The following is a 25,909-nucleotide window of genomic DNA, read 5'->3' on the forward strand; positions in this document are numbered from 1 at the left end:
CCGCTACCTAGCACTTGGGCAAAGAGCATTATTGTCCCAATATTTAAAAAGGGGGATCGGTCTCAGCCTAGCAATTATAGGCCGATCTCATTGATTGATAATACCCTTAAAATTTTGGGCAGAGTTTTATACAAAAAGATCCTGGAATGGTCAGAGGAGTGTAGTTTTCTTGAGCCTTGCCAGTTAGGTTTCCGTAGCAAGGTTGGCACTAAAGAACAATGCCTTAATCTCAACCTTGTAATTGGGAAGTATACTATCGCTCGGAACTCCCCGGTCTATTTGGCCTTCATGGATTTGTCCTCAGCATTTGTCCTTGTGAACAGGTCAAGGCTGTGGGCTATCCTACTGGCCTATGGGCTGGATGAGCCACTGGTACATGTTCTGGCATACCTCCATAAAGACCTCGAGGCTCAGCTGAGGATAGGTAGTGGGGGAGAGGTTTCGGGAGTCATTAAGATCGGAGGGGGGTCAGGCAGGGATGTGTCCTAGCCCCCCTCCTTTTTTATTATTTATATTAATGGTCTAAATAAGTCTTTGGTACCTGTGACCCAAGATGTCCCCATGATTCTCGGGCGACCTCTTCCTGTACTACTTTACGCAGATGATGCGGTTCTTATAGGCCGCACTCCTAATTCTTTACGTATCCTAGTACAGTCCTTTGTTAAATTCATGGATAGTTTGGACTTGTGCATTCATTTAAAAAAATCATTTTTAATGTCCTGTGGCCCTAGAAAATGCCAGCTTAGTTCTATTGTTGCCGGCAATCAAAAATTGACAAGAACCTGTAAATTTCCTTATCTCGGAGTAGTCTTTGCTGCGAACGGCTCCTGGACTGAGCATCTTACTCACTCCAGGAGCAAGTTCTCAAAGACTATTAATTCTATTTTTAGTTTTCCCCGCCCAAAGAACACAGGTGCTATTTTAATTTTTTTTAAATTACAATGTGTCCCTGTGGCCACGTACGGAGCTGAGATTTGGGGCACCGCATATAGTTCCTGCATTCAGCAGGAAGAAAACGGGTTTTGTAGAAAGCTGTTGAGTATCCCAATCTCGACCCCACAATACATTTGCCACAAGGAATTGAATTTATATTATATATCTGATTTTATACGCGCTCGCCAGCTCTCTTCTGGCTATCAGTCTGGAAGAATCAGGCGGCTCCCTTAACTAAAAACATCATAACAGACTGTTTGAAGTGTGAGAAGGGGATGGATATTCCTTGGCTATCTGGAGTGTATCAAAGCTTATGCAGCGTCAATAAGGGCTGCATTTTCTTAAATCCTAGTGAAGCAGAAACTGTAAATAAAAGAGAACTTAGAAGCGCTCTTTATTCATTATATAACACCGTAAGAACTGTGTCGGAATCAAATAAACCTACTGTTTCCAGTTATATGGCCTACGAACGGCACTGCTAACCCCGACCAAATTATCTCACCTTACCTATGAGTCGGTGGGAAAGGTGCCTCTTATTCCGCCTGCTTTTGTGTTTCCCATTGGATTATCATCCGAAACTCGATTCACTACCCTGCCCATGTGACGGGGTGAGTGGCCAATCAAATCAACACTTTCTGTTTTTCTGCAAATATTACATGAAATATATCAAGTGGCTTCTTTTCCCATTTTTTAATAAGAGCAGGCCTATTAGTTTGGTTTCTGCTTATTCATGTATGCTTGCCTTGGCTGATGAAGACCTGGTTTTTCGTCTAAGCACATTTTTGAGAATTGCCACCAGGGCGCGTAAGACAATGTCTAATCACTGAGTTTCATTCACGCACGGACAGTTCTTAGCCATCGATTGGATTGGTTTTATATATTAGTGATTTATTTATTATTGAGGACTCTTGTTTTATTCTGTCATCCGAATTTTATGATATTCTGTTTTTACAACTGTAATTCTAACTTTTATGTATTGTTACTTTTTTCCCTGTCATTTTTAACCATTGTCGTACTTTTATGGATACTATGTTTATCCGAATAAAGTTTTGTGAACTGAACTGACATAGCTGGCAGGGATCGAGCCAGGAGGCCACTTCCTCTTGTACCGCCCTTTGCCACTGACAGCGGTGCGGTTACAGCAACAACACAGCTGATAACTGTCGCACTCCTAGAAGTGTAACAATTCTGACAACTCCAGGCTCCCAAAACTAAAAGAGTGGCTTTGGCAGCAGGTATTAGTCATTCATAGTGTAAACAATTGTTGTGCTTGGATCTAAATGAAACAAACAGCACCGCCATGTGGCAGAATGTCATAAGTGCTGGTGCTGACAAATAAGTGCCGGTGCTGAGCACCGGAAACCACAGGCTCAAATTGAGCACCTATTAGGAGGTTCGACAGCCACGTTTAAGCTGGGCTAACCACATGCTAAGGGGCAGATTTACAAGCTGCTTGCGACACTTTTGTGCTGCCGTTGCGTCACTTTTTGTGATGCAGCATAAACAATGCGCCACATTGCGGTCAATTTACAACGTGATGCATCTTGTCACGTTGTAAAGCCCTGCGCCACATTATACCTGCGTCAGGTATAATATATGTAGGGTGGGCGTTCCCCCGCAAAAAGCCATGTAGAACTGACACAGTGAAATTTCCATTACACTGCGTCACTCCACGCCTTCACTGCGACAAAATCCCTATGCCTGCTCAGACCAGGCATAAGGAATGACACAGGGCGTTTTAAATGAGACTCACAAATCTGTTGTGGCGCATTGCTGGAGTTGCGTCACTTTCATGAGCAACTCCAGCAATGGGTCACTTTTGCGTCAACAGAGGCGTCACAATTTCACATGCATCTGTCAATTCTTGCGCCATGGTGCTCCGTACTGTAAATACGGCACATCCATCGTGGTGCAAGGGCTTTGTATGGAGGTGCAGGGAAAATGACGCATCTGTACATATACATCAGTTTCTTGTTCATCTGCCCCTATATACATATACCCTGGTGGCCCTGGTAAATTCAGATAATATGGACATGCAGAGGTAAGCGTTGCTGCCAGATAATTAAAATCTCAAATTACCCAGCGTTTCCCACATTTCCTCAATCCTCACACTATTAAGCGTTGCGTCCCTTATCATGATAAGCCCACCTCATGGAAACACTTCCATTATAGGCTCATAACAAAGACAGCACACCTACAACCACGCACCCTACTTAGTATGGCTTGCTACCTGAGTGGGTACCCCACCAACAGATAGAAAGTGCCATTTAAAGCTGCAATACAATCTAAAACCATAAATCCCATCAAATGATGAACCCTGCTTGTAATGTGGAAGAGTGTTCAGTGACATGCTCATAACTCGCTCCCTTCTCTCCCCCAGGTCTGCTCACCTTCGTGAACTGCGCCTACGTGAAATGGGGCACACGAGTGCAAGACATGTTTACCTACGCAAAGGTGCTGGCACTAATCGCTGTCATCATTGCAGGCATTGTGAAAATCTGCCAGGGTGAGTGTGCACATCTCAGCTGATTGAGTTGGGAAACATCACAACCAAACCAAATAGTCAACCAAAATGCACTGGTGGAGTCTGTCCTGGGTCCACACAACTAAGAGGAGTGTCTTGAGAGTCAACATGATTGAACTGGGTTGGTGTTAACACAATCCAGCTGGATGAGCATGTTGGGGAACAATACATTGAGATGGATGAGTGAGGAGGTAAGACTCAACATGATGCATCTGGATGAGTCAGAACTCAATATAAGTGAGCTAGATGAGTGAATGTGCTGGGCGCGTGTGCCAAGAGCCAACACAGACAAGCTGGTCGAGCATGTTAGGGAACAATACATTGAGATGGGTGAGTGAGGAGCCAAGACTCAACATGATGCATCTGGATGAGTCAGAACTCAATATAAGTGAGCTGGATGAGTGAATGTGCTGGGCGTGTGTGCCAAGAGCCAACACAGACAAGCTGGTCGAGCATGTTAGGGAACAATACATTGAGATGGATGAGTGAGGAGGTAAGACTCAACATGATGGATCTGGATGAGTCAGAACTCAATATAACTGAGCTGGATGAGTGAATGTGCTGGGCGCGTGTGCCAAGAGCCAACACAGACAAGCTGGATGAGCATGTTGGGGAACAATACATTGAGATGGATGAGTGAGTAGGTAAGACTCAACATGATAGATCTAGATGAGTCAGAACTCAATATAACTGAGCTGGATGAGTGAATGTGCTGGGCGAGTGTGCCAAGAGCCAACACAGATAAGCTGGTTGAGCATGTTAGGGAACAATACATTGAGATGGATGAGTGAGGAGGTAAGACTCAACATGATGGATCTGGATGAGTCAGAACTCAATATAAGTGAGCTAGATGAGTGAATGTGCTGGGCGTGTGTGCCAAGAGCCAACACAGACAAGCTGGTCGAGCATGTTGGGGAACAATACATTGAGATGGGTGAGTGAGGAGCCAAGACTCAACATGATGGATCTGGATGAGTCAGAACTCAATATAACTGAGCTGGATGAGTGAATGTGCTGGGCGAGTGTGCCAAGAGCCAACACAGACAAGCTGGATGAGCATGTTAGGGAACAATACATTGAGATGGACGAGTGAGTAGGTAAGACTCAACATGATGGATCTGGATGAGTCAGAACTCAATATAACTGAGCTGGTTGAGTGTATGTGCTGGGCGCGTGTGCCAAGAGCCACCACAGACAAGCTGGATGAGCATGTTAGGGAACAATACATTGAGATGGATGAGTGAGTAGGTAAGACTCAACATGATGGATCTGGATGAGTCAGAACTCAATATAACTGAGCTGGTTGAGTGTATGTGCTGGGTGTGTGTGCCAAGAGCCAACACAGACAAGCTGGATGAGCATGTTAGGGAACAATACATTGAGATGGATGAGTGAGTAGGTAAGACTCAACATGATAGATCTAGATGAGTCAGAACTCAATATAACTGAGCTGGATGAGTGTATGTGCTGGGCGTGTGTGCCAAGAGCCAACACAGACAAGCTGGTCGAGCATGTTGGGGAACAATACATTGAGATGGATGAGTGAGTAGGTAAGACTCAACATGATGGATCTGGATGAGTCAGAACTCAATATAACTGAGCTGGATGAGTGAATGTGCTGGGCGAGTGTGCCAAGAGCCAATACAGATAAGCTGGTTGAGCATGTTAGGGAACAATACATTGAGATGGACGAGTGAGTAGGTAAGACTCAACATGATGGATCTGGATGAGTCAGAACTCAATATAACTGAGCTGGTTGAGTGTATGTGCTGGGCGTGTGTGCCAAGAGCCAACACAGACAAGCTGGTCAAGCATGTTGGGGAACAATACATTGAGATGGATGAGTGAGTAGGTAAGACTCAACATGATGGATCTGGATGAGTCAGAACTCAATATAACTGAGCTGGTTGAGTGTATGTGCTGGGCGCGTGTGCCAAGAGCCAACACAGACAAGCTGGATGAGCATGTTAGGGAACAATACATTGAGATGGATGAGTGAGTAGGTAAGACTCAACATGATGGATCTGGATGAGTCAGAACTCAATATAACTGAGCTGGATGAGTGAATGTGCTGGGCGAGTGTGCCAAGAGCCAACACAGACAAGCTGGTTGAGTGAATTAGATAGTAACACACTGAGCCTGAAACGTGAGGAGCAGGGCTTGATTTTGTAAACAAACAAAAAATTACATATAAAATAAGTCCAAGAGCCTGCAGCTGGCTCTACTGAATGCTGGGCTATCTAACAAGGCTTCATTCTCTTGCTTCCTCGCGCCTCTGTTCTGTGCCACTCTTCATGTTTCTTCATCAGACTCTTGCAATACTTTTTCATCACTGTGTTCTTCTATTGTCACTGGTTTTCTATCTTTCTTGTCCTGTCACCTTTTTAGTTTTTCTCTCTCTGGGTCAACATCTGATGATGAAAATGACTGTTGGTGCCCAAACCCCACCTGTGATCACAGCACAAATTAAGCAGTAGTGACGAGTCAACACAACTGAGATGAAGGAGAGAATCAGGAATCAAGATCACAAACTTGGATGAATGTAGAGTTAACACAACAGAGCTGAAAGAGAGAGTCCACAATTAATGCAACCTAGAGAAATGAGTCAGATAGGTTTCTTGTGCCTGAGTTTTAAGAGCAAGGAGATGAGGATAGTTCTCAGAAGTTGAATGAGTATAGAGTTCCAAATTCTTATTCAAAATGAATGGATAAGTTGACTGACTTGTCTTCACCTCTTCCAGGAAAATCTGAGCACTTTGAGAACTCCTTTGAAGGCTCTTCTTACCATCCAGGTGACATCGCCTTAGCACTCTACTCTGCCCTCTTCTCTTACTCCGGATGGGACACCCTCAACTTCGTCACAGAGGAGATCAAGAACCCAGAGAGGTAAGAGACTGTTAAGAGAAGGAGAGTGATATTAGATTGCTTCAATACAGCGAGAGAAGAGAGCTGCTATAAACATATTATACAGGGCAGTACCAACATACAGAGAGGTCAAAGTGCACAAGTGCCTGAAGATGAGATTGCTCCATCTTACAGAGGGTTAGTAGTGCACCTACAAAGGTAAACGCACTGAGATCAATGTGTGCCCTAAGAGACGAGTGTACAACTTACATTTTGTATTTAACGGTAAGGGCGTACCAAATACAGTAAAAGTGCACTGATGTACATAGAGGTAAGCATGTAGTGATGTGCAGAGGGGTTAATACACACCGGTTTGCAGACGGGTAAGATGCACTATTGTACAGAGTTAAAACGCATTAGCCTAAATTGCAAAAAGGAACTGCATGCTAGTCCCAAAGTATCATCTGCTTGAGCTTGTTTGCAAGAATCATTGAGCCAAGTGGATGAGATTTGACATGAGAGAGTGCCTCAGATGTAGTCGAGGTTGTCTACTGCCTCCTCATACCAGTCTGTGGGAGCCCTGCCGATATGTGGCAGCAGAGAGACCAGCCTTTCACCTGCATCTCCTCAAGAGGGGGCAACCTACAAGTCCTTCCTTGGAAAATCTTCCTAGTTCTGAGACCTTAAATTTCTTCTTGTTCATTTTATGAAATCAAGTCTCTAGTCAGCAGAGCGTCAACACCAGACTCAAACTCCAACTGAACGGGTAGCCGTTCTTTAAATACAATGTCCATCCTAGAATTCCCTCTCTCCCAGAGAATCTCACTTGATATGTATTAGACCAGTCCCCAGTGGAGACCCTGTGATGTGCTGGGCAAGGTCTCATGTCTCAACCCTAGAACTACATTTCTGAGGAAAAACCCCCAGCCCTTTCTCCTGTGGTCACTGGTTCCCTATTCCAACGTGTCAATTTGTTCCTCTCGTGGGATCTCGCTCTTGGGTTGGTGCAGCAAGGCAAATAAGACAGTGAGGATTAGTCAAAATTCTGTGCTAGAGGTAAGTGGTCCCTAAGAAGGAAGTGTAACCCTGGACTTCCTTGGCAGTAGTAAGATAAAGAACTCCTCTGTGAGTTATTTATAGTTAAGCGATAGGTGCATTTATTTTTAGTAACGTCATTCTTATATTGCAAAAATGGTACAGAGGAGTATGAAAGGAATATGCTACTTACCAGTATGCATCTGTTCTTGGCATGTAGAGCTGCAGATCTACACACTTTTGCATAGATCGCCATCTGGTGTTGGGCCCGGATGTTTGCAGTTTGTTTTTCCTCTTGGAAAGTGTTTGGAAGTCACGAGGTCGGTGACTCCTCCTTTGGATTGTATTGCGAATGGGCTTAGGCTCCATCCTCAGATTGTTTTTCTCCAGCAGGGAAAGATGGAGCGTAGTAATAACAGTGAAGAAACCCATGTGTGTGTATCTAAATAAGATAAACTGGAACAGATACAGGTAGCCGGGGAGGCGGGTGGGCGTGTGTAGATCTGCAGCTCTACATGCCAAGAACAGATGCATACTGGTAAGAAGCATATTCCGTTCGAGGCATATGAGCTGCAGATTACACACTTTTGCATAGATTATATAGCAGTTCCCAACCTTAGCGGCGACCACCCGCATCTGTTGCAGTAGTTTGAAATATTGTTTTGAGTACAGCCTGGCCCACACTAGCTTGTTGCTTAGTTTGCACATCTACACAATAGTGTTTAGTGAAAGTGTGCGGTGTTGACCATGTAGCTGCTTTGCAGATATCATCTAATGGGATGTTCCCTAAGAATGCCATGGAAGCCCCTACCTTCCGTGTAGAATGGGCTTTAGGGGGAACGGATAGCGTTAGTTTTGCTTTGTGGTAGCAAATTTGAATGCATTTTACAATCCACCTAGCTATCCCTGATTTTGAGATGGGGTTGCCCTTGTGTGGTGGAGAGAAAGAGGCAAACAGTTGTTTGGTTTTACGGAAAGATTGTGTTCTCTCGATATAGTAGAGTAAGGTTCGTTTGACATCTAGTGTGTGAAGAGCTCTTTCTGCAACGGTCTGTGGTTGCGAGAAAAATACTGGTAGTTCTACAGATTGGTTTAGGTGAAAAGGGGAAATGACTTTAGGGAGGAATTTTGGGTTGGTACGGAGAACAACCTTGTTATGGTGCATTTGGAGAAAAGGTTCCTGAATAGTAATTGCTTGTATCTCACTGACCCTTCTAAGGGAAGTGATGGCTACCAGAAAAGCGGTTTTCCATGTTAGGAATTGTAGTTGACATTTATGCAGAGGTTCGAAGGGAGGCCCCATTAGCCTTGTGAGAACGATATTAAGGTTCCACACAGGTTAGGGTGGTACTCTGGGGGGAATTATCCTTTTAAGGTCTCCCATGAAGGCTTTAATGGCAGGTACTCTAAAAAGTGGTAGATGTTGCCTGTTTTGTAGTTAAGCTGCAATAGCTGCGAGGTGTAGTCGAATGGACGTATAGGCTAGATTGCACCTTTGTAGGTGGAGTAAGTAGCCTATGATGTGTTGAATGGACACGTCCAGGGGATTGATGGTGTTGTTATGGCAATAAACAAGAAATCGTTTCCACTTGGCGGCGTAGCACGCTCTAGTGGTAGGTCGTCTAGCTTCTCTGATGACGTTCATACAGTCAGGGGGAAGATTTAGGTACCCGAATTCTAGGATTTCAGGAGCCAGATCGCAAGGTTGAGCTGAGCTGGGTCCGGGTGTCTGATCTCTCCATGGCTCTGGGTTAAGAGGCGTGGAGAGAGGTGTAGTTTTTGGTGCGGTACTACAGATAGTTCCAGCAGTGTGGTGTACCACAGTTGTCTGGCCCACGTTGGAGCTACTAGGAGTAGCGTGAGGGAGTGTTGTTCTAGTTTGCGCACCACTAGTGGAATGAGTGGGAGAGGCGGAAAAGCGTACGCAAATCTGCCTGACCAGTTCATCCATATCGCATTTCCTTTGGACAATGGGTATGGGTATCTGGCGGCGAAGCTTGGGCATTTTGTGTTTTCGTGGGTGGCGAAGAGGTCTATCTGTGGATGCCCCCACATTTGAAAGAACAGGTGAAGAACTTGCGGGTGAAGCTCCCACTCGTGGATCTGTTGTGTCTGTCTGCTGAGCAGATCCGCCACAGTGTTTTGGACTCCTGGGACATGCTGGGCTAGGAGAAAGATTTTCTGGGGTATGGCCCATCTCCATATGCTCTGTGCTAGTTGAGAGAGCTGTGGAGAGTGTGTGCCGCCTTGTTTTTGGATATAATACATGTCTGTCATGTTGTCTGTGCGGATGAGGACTGCCTTGCCTGAAATCTGTGTTTGAAAAGATTTTAGGGCTAAGAAGATTGCTAGTAACTCCAGATGGTTGATATGGAGTAACTTCTGTTGAGGTGTCCATGTGCCCTGCATGGTGAGATGTAATAGATGAGCTCCCCAGCCGGAGAGCGATGCGTCCGTTGTTAGTACTATCTGAGGAACCGGGTCTAGGAACGGTCGACCTTTGGAAAGGTTTGTGGTGTTCCACCACTGCAGAGAGTTACGGGTGCGACCGTCTACCAACACCAGATCTGTCAGTTGACCCTGGGCTTGGTTCCACTGGTGCGCTAAGCACTCTTGGAGAGGACGCATCTGGAGTCTTGCGTGAGGTACTATGAAAATGCAAGAGGCCATCATCCCTATTAGTTGCATTGACACTCGAGCTGGAAGGGAGTGTTGTGCTATGAATTTTGCGCGTAAAGCCTGAATGCTTGCAATCCTGGCCGGATTGGGGTAGGCTATCGCTTTTGAGGTGTCTATGGTGGCACCGAGGTATTGTTTTATGTGGGATGGTTGTAGATGGGACTTTTTGTGGTTTACCATGAAGCCCAGTTGGTGAAGTAGTTGGATCGTGGTGGAGGTGTGTTGTACACACTGATTGTATGAACTGGCTTTTATCAGCCAGTCGTCTAGGTATGGGAAGACGTGAATGTGCTGTCTTCGCAGATGTGCTGCCACCACTGCTAGGCACTTGGTGAATACTCGTGGTGCTGTTGTGACTCCGAACGGGAGCACTTTGAATTGGTAGTGTTGTCCGTCCACTACAAATCTGAGGTACTTTCTGTGAGCGTTGTGCACTGGAATGTGGAAATACGCGTCTTTTAGGTCCAGAGTGGTGAGGAAGTCGTTTTGGGAGAGGAGCGGAAGTACCCGCTGAAGCGTTACCATGTGAAAATGGTCTGAGTGTATGTATCTGTTTAGGGGCCGGAGGTCTAGGATGGGCCGTAGAGTCTCGTCCCTTTTTGGTATGAGAAAATATAGGGAGTAGACGCCCATATTTTGTTGGTTGGCAGGAACGTGTTCTATTGCCTGTTTTTGTAGGAGGGAGATTACCTCCTGCTTTAGCAACATTAGATGTTCTTGTGACATTGGACGTTGCCTGGGTGGAATGTTTGGGGGGGGGTAGATGTTAGTTCTAGGCAGGAGCACGACCAAATTATTTGTGTTACCCATTTGTCTGAGGTGATGGTAGCCCAGACAGGAAGGAAATTTTGGAGTCTGCCCCCGACCGGAGTGGGATGGTCTGGGGGGAGCGGGGGGAAGTCATTGGGTAGGCGGTGTGGCAGAGCGGGCGGTGTTCGTTTTGCCTCTGCCTTTGTTATTGTTACCCCTGTAGCCGCCTCTCTGATAACCCCTTGTGAAGGTGGACTGAGTAGGGGATTTATATGAAGTGGAAGCGGTGTCTGAGGAATAACCTCTGGATGTGCTCCGAAAGAGCGGCGAAAGGAGCGTCTGCGAGGGTGTGATTGCAAGGCTCCCATAGATTTTGCCGTGTCAGTATCTTTTTTCATTTTCTCTAGGGCCTCATCCACTTTTGGGCCAAATAGATGTTCTTGGTCAAAGGGATGGTTGAGGATGGAGGCTTGTACCTCCTGTTTAAACCCTGAGATCCGTAGTCAGGCATGGCGACGAAGGAGGACGCTAGTGTTTATGGCCCTGGAGGCTGTGTCTGCTGCATCTAGGGCACAACGTATGGAGGTGTTGGTAATAGTTTTACCCTCCTGGATTAGTTTGTTGGCACTAGCTTTATATTTTTCAGGGAGGTGTTGCATTATGTTTTCTAATTCATCATAATGGGCCCTGTTATATCTGGCTAGTAGCGCTTGAGTATTGGCGATACGCCATATATTGGCAGCTTGGGATGCAGTGCGCTTGCCTGATGCGTCCAATAACTTAGATTCTTTGTCAGGTGGTGGTGCTTCACCTGATGCCTGGGAGTTTGCCCTTTTACGTGCGGTGGATACTACTAGAGAATCCAGTGGTGCTGGCCCTCTGATGTAGGGGGGATCTGTGGGGGCGGACTTGTATTTTTTCTCGATGCGCGGGTTAATGACCCTGGCTCTAACTGGGTCCTTAAAAATCTCTGGCGCATGCTTTACCACTCCTTTGAGCATAGGCAATATTGACGTAGACCTATGTGTGGTGTCGAATGTGTCGAGGAGGAAATCTTCCTCCACGGGGTCGGTGTGTAAATCTACCCCATGATAGTGTGCCGCCCTTTGTAATAGGTGGTTGAACCCCAATGAGTCTTCTGGTGGAGAAGGTCTGGAAGGGTAAAGATCGTCTTGTGGGACGTTGGGGATGTTAGGCATATTGTAGTCCCATGGGTCTAGGGATCCTGTAGGGGTAGGGTCCCCTGTGGGTGGGTCCTGGGGTACATCCCCTATGTCATATGGGTCCCCCTGATCATCATCGTCCGGGGACGGGGTCAGGGAACGATGAGGTGGGGGTGGAGAGGGCGGAGAAGGTGGAGGAGGAGAAGGTGGAGGAGGTGGAGGTGGAGGAGGTGGGGAAGGTATTCTGAAAGGAGAGGTAGCAGAATCCTTCCTCTTTGGAGGTGGAGGCAGAGCAGGTTTCTCCAAATGTCTCTTTTTGGTAGAGAGCATTAAATGTCCAGTTTTGGGATCCTTGGTCAGTGTTTTTTGCAAGGGATCTGGTGTAAAAAGTTCTGGTGAGGTTGATTGGTCCATCGGCGCCGTAAGTTTTTTAGGCTTTTCTGTGCCGGTTCGGTGTTTGGGACTGGGCTTGGGAACCTCCGTTTGTTTTGTAGGCGCCGAGATGGATTTCGGCTTCGAGGTGTCGGTGCCGGTGGCCTTGTGTGGTTTGGTCGGTACTGAAGCTGGTGTTGGTACCGAAGAGCTGGGTTTCGACCCCGAGGGCTTCGGTGCGGGACTCGGTGTCGAGATGGAGGCCGGTTTCTTTTTCGGTGCCGAAGAGTGTTTATCGGCACCGACGGTGGGCTGGCTCGAGCCCGAGCCGGCAGAAGGCTTACTCGGCTTCTTTACCGGCCCCGAAGGTGCAGAGTGTGAAGCAGTGTCTTTGGTCTTGCCTAGGCCCGGAGGCGAAGGCGTGACCAAAGCCTTTTTCGGTGCCGGCAAGGGTGTGGGGGGGGGTAAATCAGTACTCACAACCCTCTGCGCCGGAGTGATGTCCTCCACATCTAAGTCGTCGGCTTCGGAAGCGCTGACGAGGCCTTCATCGGTGTAATGCTGTTCTGGAGCGTCGACGCCTTCTCCGAAGATGTCGTCCGGAATCGTTGCCGATGAGTGTGCCATGGTTCTCCTGGCTCTTCGGTCCCGAATGGTCTTTTTGGACCGGAAAAACTTACACGCCGGACAGTCTCGAGCCTCGTGTTCAGGGGAGAGGCAGAGATTGCATACCTCGTGGAGATCGGTGTGGGAAAATTTGGACCCACATCGAGGGCACTTCTTAAATGGAGTCCTTTCCATTAGCCGGGACCGGAGCTTGGGTAGGCCCGAAGGCCGCCGTGTACGACTGGAACCGAAGGTCTGTGCCGATGAGAAGGTGCGTCGAGTGGGGAGATGGCGATCGAAACAATACCGCGAATTGGGGTGAGGATTGTACATTGATCGTCGAACTGGAAGCTGTTCGGAACCGGAGCGCGAAGATTACATCCGAGCCTGATGGCGGAAAAAAACAATCTGAGGATGGAGCCGAAGCCCATGCGCAATACGATCCAAAGGAGGAGTCACCGACTTCGTGACTTCCAAAGACTTTCCAAGAGGAAAAACAAACTGCAAACATCCGGGCCCAACACCAGATGGCGATCTATGCAAAAGTGTGTAATCTGCAGCTCATATGCCTCGAACCAGTAGTCTTATTACTTAGAAAGGCCAGAGGTGCTCCTAAGGGATGATGACGCGGTGTGAGTGATATGAAGCGATTAAGTGAACTTGTGCTATATACAGGCATATATACATGTGACTGATCGGCACAATATGTTGACGAGAACGGCACTCGTGATGGGAGTGTCTACAACCACAGCAAAACCAAAGGGGATGATGGACGGAGTGTTGAACATTGCAAGCACCCACCCCCATATGCAAATCAGTCTGACCCAGCGCCTCATGGGAACAGTCCAGCCCGAACTGCCAAGCCATGTCTTCCCTGGACCGAAACAAGCATCATGGGACCGGTTTCTGGCTAATCAGCCGTCATCAGCCAGGCTAGCTTGAATCCAGTTGTAAAGTGAGCAAGGGACCCACGTCTGGACATACCCTGCCAACTTAGGGCGAACAAAGCAAAACCAAAAAGGGATGATGGACGAAGTATTGAACATTGCAAGCACTCACCCCCAGTCAACTGGACCGGAAACAAGCATCCTGGCCATGTCTGAACTGGGGTGGCGGAGTGAGCTAAAGAATGATGATGGATTAAACCCAGATCAGTTGACTGGGGGTGAGTGCTTGCAATGTTCAACACTCCGTCCATCATCCCCTTTGGTTTTGCTTTGTTCGCCCTAAGTTGGGAGGGTACTTGGGGCGTGGGTCCCTTGCTCACTTTGCCACTGTATTCAAGCAAGCCTGTCTGATGACGGCTGATTAGCCAGAAACCGGTCCCAGGATGCTTGTTTCCGGTCCAGGGAAGACATGGTTTGGCAGTTCGGGCTTGACTGTTGCCATGAGACACAGGGTCAGACTGATTTGCATATGGCCATGTCTGAACTGAGGTGGCGGAGTGAGCTAAAGAATGATGATGGATTAAACCCAGATCAGTTGACAGGGGGTGAGTGCTTGCAATGTCCAGCCCTCTGTCCATCATCCCCTTTGGTTTTGCTGTCTACAACCACAATCACATTTTAAAATCAGTCCACATTTCTTAATGTGGACTTTTCGACCCCTTCGCACAGGGTCATCATCAGGACAAAAAGAGAGAACAGGAGACACCAGAGGGTTGGGGCAAAGAGACCCACAACCTAAGATGTGTCAATCAATATTTCATGGGATTGCCTCAGAAAACTGTTGACAGAAGCAGGGGACTGCACCACCAATTTCTTGTGCAAGAGGCTGACACAGACAATATACTGCTGCTCGTGTCCTGATTGAAAAGCAAGTAAATTCGAGGGTGTGGTGCGGGTCAGTGGGTGTCAAAAAACCAAGAGTTACAGTGAACTAACACCTGCATCTAATGTAGGTTCCTTCCTGGAAAATGGACGCGTTAATGTCTTTCGTGCACCGGTTGGAAGCGTTTCCTTCCCCGCAGGCTGCAGTTGTGGGTCTCTGTGCCTCAATCCTCTGGTGTCTCCTGTTCTCTCTTTTTACCCTGATGATGACCCTGTTCTAAGTAATTGTGCTAAGGGGTCGAGACATCGACATGAACATATGTGGACTGATTTAAAACATTTGATTGTGGTTGTCGACACTCACACTATGGGTGCCGTCAACAGGTTCTTGTCAACATGTTGCCCAGATCAATCTCTTGTATATATACCTGTTTATAGCACAAGTGCACTTAATCACTTAATGTTACTTCCACTGCACCGTCACCCCGTAGGAGCACCTTTGGTCATTCTAAGTAATATGAATACTGTGTCGTACTCCTTTGTACCGTTTTTGCGATGTAAGAACAAAATTCTAAAATAAAGGCACCTGTCGCAGAGGAGGTCTTTATCTCACTATTGCGGTGTGAGTCCAGGGTTACACTTCCCCCATAGGGACCACTTGTTTTGATAATAATTGTCCAGCCCAGGTCCCTGGGTTTCTGGGTTGCCCCTTTTCTTCTAACATCACGTGTTAGAGGTAAGGCAAAAATCCATGTGGCCAGCTCAATCACGTCACTGCATGAACCAGATTAAGGCGTGCTTGGAAGTTTCTGACGCAATGCGAGTTATGCATTTTCTGCCCCCAGAGACGTTTACTTTTGTGTAACAGGGTGGTTGACTAACACTATAACTTTGTGTTACACACCCACGAGTTCCATGATTTCGCTTGCATCACTGTAAAATTGGGGTTTATCTGGCAAGACTGTCTGATTCACAATTCAAGATCAGCCTAATTTGTTATAGAGAAGGGTAAGAGACGCCTGCCTGTTTTCCTTTTCGCTGAAGAGGGAACACTATAAGCTAAACCACCCCTTTGGGCTAAAGAAATCTATCCAGGTGTGCCCCACATTTAGAAGGGTACATAGTAGTAGCTAGAAATTGGGTTGTTAGGGTTCAGATGCAGCTTCTCCCAGCTCACCACAAACCTCTAGAGGTTTGGGACAAGAACCCAGAAAATATTCATGTAGCAAAGGTGTGTGCCTATGTGTGTGTGCCTGTGTATATCTATATAGATATCTATATAGATATATATAGATATAGCTATGTATAAATGTAAATATAAATATGTCAATATATGTGTGTGTATGGGTGTGTATAATATTAAACTCACTAAATACGTGATTCCTTTTTGAAGTAAACAGCAATCTGGGTGTTGTAGTCCTGCGTTTCAGAAGTGGCAGAATGCAGTGTTCATCCAAGGAGGCTAACGCTGCACGTCGCCACTTCCTTGTAAATATGCCCCAAAGTGTCTACTTTACAGTTTGGCGGACAGGGTATTCTGTTGGAAGCCAAAACCTTGGTTCACCCTTTTCTATAAATGCTCAGACCTTAAGTATTCCTTCTACAGAGCCCCCACTGGGTCTGTTGATCGAATCCTTCCTCCAGTGGCCCAATGCTAGCCTGCCTGTATAGTCTGATGTTGCGGTTGCTGGGGACACTTTGGAAATTATTAAAACAGAGCACCTGCTAGTAGCCTTCTTTGTATTTAACCTTATGAGAGTAAGGTGGAGTCGAGGGATTGTGTGTGAGAGACAGGATAGAGAGACAGACAATGGAGGGGAAAGGATGAGAGAGTGCTAAAGGCTAGAGATGAGAGAGAAATAGATATAAAGTGGAGAGAGGGAAAGACAGGAAGTGTGAGGAACTTGAAAAACTGTAGCTAGCCGTAACGCTGCAGGTGTAGTGACACCCAGGTCTAGAGGTGTGAGGTGCACCTCAATTATGGATGTATTTATTGTAGACTTGGGGTGCAGGAGGCCCCTGCCTGTGGCACCCTTTTCAACATCATTGTATCTACCTTGCAGTACGGGTTTTCTCTGGGAGATCTCGCAGAGGCAATGTGGCAGAGGTCATCAGGTACTGTTAACCATTGTGTGAGAAATGGATATTTAGGGAAAAGACGGGCAGGATTGTAAACAACGGATGGAAAAGAATGGGAAAACTGTGCCCAGCGTTGTTTGACTGACAGCTAAAATCCCTGGAAAATGTTTTCACACTAGCCCTGTAGTGTGCCAAGTGAATGGAGTGAGTTGGTCTAGCCATCTCCAGGAGAAATTTGGGGCCAGGGGATGATATATATGTCTACAAGAAAACAGTTTTCTTTTCGTTGGGGCTGTTACCCCGGTTAGCTGATGATCTTTCTATTCATCCATGCCTAAAAGCATCCCCTAGTCTTCAGCCTACAGGGAGTCTTTCCTGTGTGCCATAAGGCCAGTCCAGCCCTGGTGCCAGGGCCCCATGTAGAAGATCTCTCTGGAGTGGCATTCGAGGAGTGCTCGCGAAGAGTTAACACCCTTTAATTGGGCCCTGGTGCTGTTGGAGAATAGTTAACATCTGTCCTGTTTTTAGTTGTTTTTAACTTTGTCAAGGTGATTGAGTTGCGAGTGCTTGAGTGATTGAGTTGCGAGTGCTTGAGTGATTGAGTTGCGAGTGCTTGAGTGATTGAGTTGCGAGTGATAGCTTCCTGGATATCACTAGACTACAAAGCAGCTAAAGACGGAAGCAAGGAAACTGGACAAAGCCTGTGTGAGAGGCAGGACATTATTCTTCCTGGATCACCAATGTGTATAGATGCAATTTATTATCTAGATTCTCAAAGGGTTTGTGTTGGGATTGAAAAGTCCTCTGTATCGTTGAAGATGTGTACCCCTGCCCTCAGTGCCCAGCTGCACTGTTGTCTGGATCCCTAGTGCTGATTTTTTGTCATAGGTGAACACTGATCAGGCGGGCGCATCATGACATAGGCCTGTCTGACAGATTGTGGTCTTGATGGACCAGGAGGGGCACCCAGAGTGATACCCTTATAGCGGTGGAAGGCGACCGCCTTCATCAGGAGTTAAGCAGCACGAGCGCGGTCGTGGCAGCATTCCATGTAAATTGATCCGTAGTAGTGAACAGGTTCTTTTTATCCTGTGTCACTGGAGTGAGTCCTGCAGGTTCACTCACTCTTTTAAAAGTACAGCTGCTGTGTGCTTAACTCACCCTTAGCCTACATCAGGTAGATGTGGAAGTGCTGTGCAGCGCAGAATTAGTGAGACTGCGCTGGTTTTATGTGTGCCTGTGAATGGTACAATATAGGAATAGAGCAGTACTGTGCAATATATGTATGGCCAGTGCATGTATTGAATGTATGTATGCATGTTGTGCTACAGTACATGAGAAATTCAGTGCTGTGCATTGCATGCATAAGGAAAGCATGTGCTGAGTGGATTTGTGTGCGCGTGAAGTACAATCCATGAAAGGTGAAGTTGCAACGCATATGGTGAGTGTGTACTGGCAGTGTGCGTGTTTTAAAATAGCACACCCTAGTATAATGCATAAAAGCTTCAGTGCTGAACAGTGTGCAAAGATTAAATGTATGTGCTAAATGTATTTGTCTGTAATGGTACAAAGCAGGAAAGTATCAGGGCTGTAACAGTCAGTGTGCTGTGAACACGCCTGCAATGGTACATTACATGGAGAACACTGGGTCTGTTGAAGGTATGAGGAGTAGAGGAATCCCCCCAGATTTGTGTTTTACTACATTTCTGTGAGGTGGGTGGTACACAATGAAGGAAGGGATTCTTGCTTTACACTTCAAAAGGTTGCTCTTTGATTCAGTGATAGACCACAAGGAAAGGGACCGGACACATCTCAGGAAGGGAGATGGAGCTGATAAGGGAATCATAAAGAGTCGGGCTGGGAGCCCGGGATTAGCTCTTTGATGTACATATCACTGTGGTTGACATCCCAGGTGTGATCTCAGGGAATCATAAAGAGCCAGGCTGGGAGCCCGGGATTAGCTTTTTGATGTACACATCACTGTGGTTGACATCCCAGGTGTGATCTCAGGGAATCATAAAGAGTCGGCTGGGAGCCCGGGGTTAGCTTTTTGATGCACATATCACTGTGGCTGACATCCCAGGTCTGAACTCTGGTCACTCCCATGAATTGTGCTGTGGGTTAATCAGCTTCTGAGTCATGCCTGCTGTGACAGACATCATTTCAGAGGAAAGATGTGCACTTCAAAAAAAGCAGAACACCAACCTAAAAATTCAAAGACTCAGACCCGAATTCATAAATGGTGTCTGGAAAAGTACTATAAGACGGGGAGGTTGAGACCCCAAACTTTGTAATCTGTCAAGCAGCCAGACTAGTGCATGAGGAGAGGAAGTTCTGCAAGACTTCTGCCTGCTGGGTGAGGGGACATCTCCAAGGACACCAAGATCACTTGCTCCGCAGCACCAACGCCTGCCTGCTTGGCAAGACCAGTGTGCCCTGTGAGGGAGAGGAGAGCATTGGAGGGAGTGAGGTCCAGTGGGGAGTCTTGCACGAGAATTCTCTGAGCGAGGTGTGAGGCCGTGCTCTGATTGGACCATTGCCCGTGTGCCATATTAGCTCAGTAATCCCCATATGCCAGGAGAGGTCCACTTTGTTCTAAGCAGTGTCGGGTGTGCTGTGCGGGAAGCACCAGGCCCGCACGACCACACTGCTGTGACCCAGTATGCAAGAGGGGGTCACCTGTGAACTGATTTTGGGCCAGCAGTGTGGGACTTGCGACTGCCGAAATCAGTGATTCCATATGCCAAGAGGGACTGCCGTAGTGAGGGCGATCACATAAGGAGAGTCTGTGCCCCGATTGGTACCATATTGGACAAGGGTTAGGGTCATCACAGGAGATTGAGGATCACACCAGCATCACCCCGGATATGGTGTTTGCTGAAGGGGAGAAGCTCTGATTACTGGAGCGAACTAGCAGGGCTGTTCAACAGAGAGCGACTGTGCTGCCAGGTTTGTCTGACAACTATTATACCCACAACCTCAAGGGGGATTGTGTTATTGCTTCTGAATGTTGCATATCTTTGCATGTGAAGAGTTAGAAATAAAATATTTATTTTTATTAATTTAAAAGAAAGTGTTGAACTGCACATTGATTTATTGCTCGTACCGTACTGTTTGCACGTTGAGTTATGAGTTGTGTTCACTGACCTGTATATAAATCCTCCCCAAGGGAGTCTTGACTGTTTGACCACAGCTACCAGTAAGAGTCAAGTACAGAAGGGGGGCTTAGCCCAGTTGCTCAGGATCCTTAGTAGGTCGGGCCCTGAAACGTCATGAGAAAAAGGCCTCAACACCCACAATTGGGCGCAGTAGCACCTGTGCACCCCGTGGCCCTCTGAAAGCTGTTCTTACAGTCTGGTTAGTTATAAGCTTAACTTCTGGGTTGTTCTGTGGTGGAAATTATGAATTTCTGCTTATGTAATGGACATTCAAATAAACCAACATGCAATTTCCCTTCTTCTCTAAAATATATCATCTCGAGAGGGGGGAAATATTTAAAACCATTATTGAGCTCCCAAGGGATTAGGCAATGCAGACCAGCATCCATGCATCCTACAATGCCAGATAATATAGTTATTTGTCATGGTGTGAGGACATTAAAAAAAAAAAAGTGGTAAGGTTGATATCAGCTCTATAGATTACAGAACTGCAATCGACGAAGGACAAACTAAATGAAGATAATGCACGCCCTTACAGTTAAATGCAGCAATGCTGCTAATTGTAATAACTTATAGATTTCACTTTATGTAAATGCTTGTGAAGAATTAATATTATTGTGAGATATATATATATTTTTGTAGTCTTTGATGCCGAAATACACTTGTGGTGAACAGAAGCAAAATCAAATAGACTTACTAGTCAGTTGGCCCTGCCACGCCTTCTTTTTATAAAAACAGTTTGATTTGGAGGTTGACGGGTGCAGGTTTAACCCTTTCTTGTTTTACTGCAGGAACCTGCCATTGGCCATCGGGATCTCCATGCCCATTGTGACCATCATCTACATCCTGACCAACGTCGCCTACTACACCGTGCTGGACATAAGATCCATCCTGGCCAGTGATGCAGTGGCAGTGGTAGGTACCCTTCTTCCTGAAGAGGTTCTGCAAGGGTCCATGGGTGGAAAGAGCGGGCAGGGGTATTTGATAATGTCATCCTCTGTGACATATGTCTGTTTTTATCCTAGACCTTTGCAGATCAAATCTTCGGAGTCTTCAATTGGACAATCCCTCTGGCAGTAGCTTTGTCTTGTTTTGGCGGCCTCAATGCATCAATTTTGGCAGCATCTAGGTACCGTGGGCACTACTAAATCAAGTTTTATTATCCGGCATTAATTCTGACCTGCAGAACTCCTATCAATAAGAATAGACTGCACATTGTTTTGAATGATCAGTGACTAGTAGATCAATAGTGTCTAGAAAGGCGTTACCTAGGCCTGAGTGGCTGGAGGTTCTTTTTTAGGTATTTAGTGCATGAGGGAGCTAGCTTAATGCGCTACGATAGTCTCGGTGGGAGTTAGCGCTTGGTACAGTGTTGTGGGGGGCAATTGTGTCAACATAGCTTTAAGTGGCCAATAATGCCAGTAGAGTTTTATGTCGGCAGTAGTTCCCGACAGTGCTTTTTGTTGCCATGTGCCGGATAGCTTGACGGTATTATGACCTCAGAAGGAGTTATATGTACAGGGTATCCTAGTAACGCTTATTTACAGTTCTCTTGTGTTTTTCAGACTCTTCTTCGTGGGTTCTCGTGAGGGGCACCTCCCTGATGCCATCTGTATGATCCATGTGAAGCGCTTCACTCCAGTGCCAGCCTTGCTCTTCAATGTAAGTGCTTGGATTCCCCATTGCTAGTGCCTGGCCTACCCTGCAGGATATTAGCCTTGGCCACAGGGATTTGTCCACAGAGTCCTTCTTTTGAGGGCATTACCTCCCTCACTCCGAAGTGCACCGACCACCTTGCCTACCCAGCTCTACCATACACTGCCAACAGCCTGCAGTGAGCTGACCACCACACCACACACCACAATGTAGGATCTTGTACCCAACTGACGCAAACTGCAAGGAAAAAATCACAACGACCTGCAGTCTGTCATAGTCTCAGATAAGTGTCCGCTTGCAGGGCATGGTCACCATCTGACCACACTGTCTGTGGTCTAGTTGTCACCCACCTGGCATTACAGGGTGTTTACCACACCAGTCTCACCCTGCCACGGTCCCTTCGAAGACTTAGATTACAACACCTTGTTGCTGTTTATCTATAAATATCAACAGCAACACATTGGGTGAAACTTATAACAGTGCCCAATCCCAACTTGCAGAAGATGAAGGCTGCCATAAATGAGTCACCTTTTCGAGACAATCTGATATGACCTGTGGCACTACACTGCAAGGTCCAAACCAAATGGTGATGTTGAAACTTCAGTCTCCGATGGTCATGTCTTGATTTCCTTTATTGTCAATGGCACTTGTGTTTCTGAACTAGAGGACAGAAGATGGCGCCCACATTCTAGAGCGTTGTTGGATTCTGGCCGCAAATATAATCAGTGCTCTAACCACACCTTACGGTTGACACACAAGCATTACATTCCATTAAACAAGATGCTACTCTGAGCCATGCACTAGAAGACAGAGCAGTGCACAGAATGGTAATCTAGAATAGCCGCATCAGGATATACTTGGCTAAATTTTGCTTTTACATTAGAAGCTTCCATATGTATTTATAAACGTTCAATTATTGTTGTTACAAATGAAGAGGCACACTTATTCTAAAATAAACATGGGGGTATCGATCAGACACCAATTGCGGCACCAGAGTCAGTCCCCGGAGAAGCAGCGTATCAGGCAAGTATCGGCCAGTCAACAGCAAGAGTGAAAAAACCTTTGCCGGAGTTGGGGTCTGATCGATAACCCCGTGCTTATTTTGTAATTCTTTGCATGAGGTGATTGCCTCATACAGGCGTACTCTAAACTGTATTCATTGTAATACTGTACGAACATATTGTCCGTAGGACACATTTGAAATGAAGATCGAGATCTGCAGCCTATTGTGAACTGTGGACTGAAATATAGACCAATACCACTAGCTGTGACATTGCTTTTGTCGCACATTGCCCTGAAGAAGTCCAGCTTTGGACAAAAGGCCTTGGCTGTTTGAGGGTCGTATACATAAGAACCTTTTGAAACCACGTCTAAAATAAAAAGAAGATTGGTACACAAATCGGATAACTGTCTCTTCTGGACTTTTGATTTTGTTCTAAAGGTGTTACTTGGTGCACCTTACTATGTGTTTATGCTTATGTAGTCCTTTTTTGGACCACACCTCAACAGCAGGTGTTGATATTGTGTGCACATTTTAGGAATATGTCTCTTTTGAAAATTTGGGGATGTACAGAAATAGGTGCGTGTTGCGCATGGGGTCCGCTGTCATAAATAAGCTCTGGAGATTTTCCCTCAATAAAGTAACACTCTTGGCTTTTACGTTTGGCCACTCTGGAAACATTGTTAGAGGGAACTTTATTAAGGGTCAAGAGGGCAGGGGGCTGAGCACAGGGCTCAGTGAACCTTCACCGTATGATCGAGGGAGTGAGTTAGGGACAAAAGGGGCACCTTAATTTGAGCCGGAATGCTCGCTCTAAAATGAAGGAAACAGATATGTGAGCCATGGAAACTGAGGCTGGAAGCCTTACAACTTTATTAAGAAGATTCTACTTCAAGAAACTTCAAGAAAAAGGCATAAAAATACTAAATACAAATATAGTGACCTCGCATGAATCAGAAGGCATTGAACTCGTTTGGAGAGAGACACTTCAGAAAACCTCAAAGACACATCTATAAATGCATTATGAAAAACATAAGTTACATCAAGGAAAATGTTCCCAGAATGCAAAACACACTTGATCTAAAGTACTGAGAATACTCACGTACCTACCTAAAACCTAAGAGAAAGCAACTTTGCAAATGTAATATAAGTATGAAATGCTCAATAAGAAAACACCAATTTAGGGACAAAATAGCATAGCAAAATAGCATACATAGCATAAACAGCAAATATACTGGCAAGTTAAATTGTATCTTAAAAACAAAAAACAAGAGCTCTTGGAGAGCACCCACACCCGCCTGCCACCTACTAACAGACGGGTGGGGTAGTCCAATGATGTCTCTGTGGTCTCCCTTCTTATACTCTTTAAGGCGGTATCGTCATCTCACGCCACGTCTACCTAGTCACTTATGGCATGGTTCTCAAATTTTACCATACATGGTGATGCTTTTTCCAGTAACTGTGGTATGTGAGCTAGATGAAAGTTCATATCTTAGGCCAGGCGCTTGTCGTAAACTGGATGGGGCAAGCAGAAAAATGTGTATTGTAAAGGGATTCTATATATACGTATATAAATCTGCACGTCCTGTTTCGCCACATTCCTGCCTCAGCTTGACACATCTGCGGTGGCAACTTCCCTAAAAGTATGTACCAGCCCAGGATGCAGTCTGCTGCATGTCGAAAGAACAGGGGGATGTTGAACTTTGAGGCGGCCTCACAGAGAGAGGAGCTGGATATGATTTGGATCAGACCTGCCTTCAGCCTGTTATACAGAAAATGGCAGAACTATGGTCAATTTAACAAAGAGGCCTACATATTGAACAGAGTGGTAAGGATATCCCAGGGTATTTGTTATACGGAAAAATCGGTCCCTCTCTCGCTTCCCTCCTCTTGTTCATTTTTGAACATAATCCTTACAGCATACCTTTCAGGTCTTCGAGGTATTTGGTATTGGTAGCAGGTTGCATTTAGTGTAGTCCTCTTGTTACTTCTACAACTACTATAAGTGCTAAGTTATTCACATTCCCTGTTCTATCCTTGTTCTCCCTTTGCTAATTATGCATTTCTCAGGAGGTGCAACTGCTACGTACTCAATGTGTTTACTGAAGAGCATATTGTACATTAGGACACAGTCCACGTATTTAAAGACAGGTATGACATTGTAACACATGCTGTTTTCTGTGTCTGCATTGTTGAAGGATATTTTGTGCCATGTCTTTTCACCTATGAGGAACAATGCCATTGATTTGAACCACATTGAACATGTAATCAACCATGGTTACATGTGTTTTTGTAAAGTACCATGTTACCATGTTGTGCATTCTGTGGTCTTGTAGAACTACAAAATAATAATAAATTCTGGCTACCAATGATTTATTAACAGGAGGGATCGATTTTGTTTTTTAATTGTTTTGAAACGATCATAAAGTTATGGAGAATGAGTCGTAAATCAATCAAAGTTTAGATGCGTGGAATAAATATGGCAATGCCACCATTGTATTTGGAACAGGAGTACTTTTTGATTTCTGGTATTTTTTGATCTAAATGTGTTCAATAGACATTTTTCTTTTGTCCCGCAGGGCGCAATGTCACTCGTCTACCTGTGCGTAGAGGACATCTTCCAGCTCATAAACTACTACAGCTTTAGCTACTGGTTCTTCGTGGGCCTGTCGATTGCGGGGCAGCTGTACCTACGGTGGAAGGAGCCAAACCGGCCACGACCGCTCAAGGTACTGGTTACGGGAGCTGGGGTTGGAGAACATCGGAGAGCTGAAAGCAGAGGCAAGGCTGGGTATCTCTGGGAGCTGTATTATAATTTCCGGGAGATCCTGAGCATGATGGAAGGTTAAAAAATATCCGGGAACTGCTGAGCATGGGGCGCGGCGACAGAAAACTCAAGAGTTGATGTGCTCTGTAGGAGTAGTAGGCGCTTCAGGAGCTGCTGAGCATAGGCTGGGGTGGAGGGGATCCGCAAGCTGCTGAATATAGAACTTCAGGATACTGCACAAAGTCTGCAGTTGGATTAGATTTACCCACAATGTTTTGACTCTAGGGACTGTGCTCGCTTTGCTGATTTAGGTCAAGTAGTTTTCAGCTCTTCGTGTAGATTTCAGTCAGGATTTGGAGCTCATCAATGATGTAGGCACTTCCACTGGAAAACAAATCCATGATTAGCCAAAGAAAGGGGAGCGTGGTAAACCCGCCATATAGGTGCAGCTGGAGAAGATGCTGCACTGCATTGTCAAAGTTGTGTCCTGGTTGGACGTCCGGTGTGACTGAGAAGAGAAAAGAAGTCCAGCTGAACGCACGCGAAACACCAGGCTGTGGCATGTCAGAGAAAA

The 25,909-nt window shown here is 46.0% G+C and overlaps 1 protein-coding gene across 3 annotated transcripts in view; it reads left to right on the forward strand.

Annotated features, from left to right (window-relative positions):
• LOC146869156 (Y+L amino acid transporter 2-like) overlaps positions 1-25,909 on the forward strand; it is a 181,392-nt gene that overhangs the window by 126,576 nt on the left and 28,907 nt on the right. For all 3 annotated transcript variants that reach the window (XM_085640892.1, XM_085640896.1, XM_085640889.1), the window contains exons 3-8: positions 3,314-3,439; positions 6,199-6,343; positions 20,704-20,827; positions 20,938-21,041; positions 21,478-21,574; positions 25,148-25,297. In XM_085640892.1, coding sequence (XP_085497018.1) covers positions 3,314-3,439; positions 6,199-6,343; positions 20,704-20,827; positions 20,938-21,041; positions 21,478-21,574; positions 25,148-25,297 — 746 coding nt within the window. The remainder of the gene's footprint in view (positions 1-3,313; positions 3,440-6,198; positions 6,344-20,703; positions 20,828-20,937; positions 21,042-21,477; positions 21,575-25,147; positions 25,298-25,909) is intronic.

This window comes from Triturus cristatus, chromosome 1_1, assembly GCF_964204655.1.
Source record: "Triturus cristatus chromosome 1_1, aTriCri1.1, whole genome shotgun sequence".
In the NCBI taxonomy this organism is placed as follows: Eukaryota; Metazoa; Chordata; class Amphibia; order Caudata; family Salamandridae; genus Triturus; species Triturus cristatus.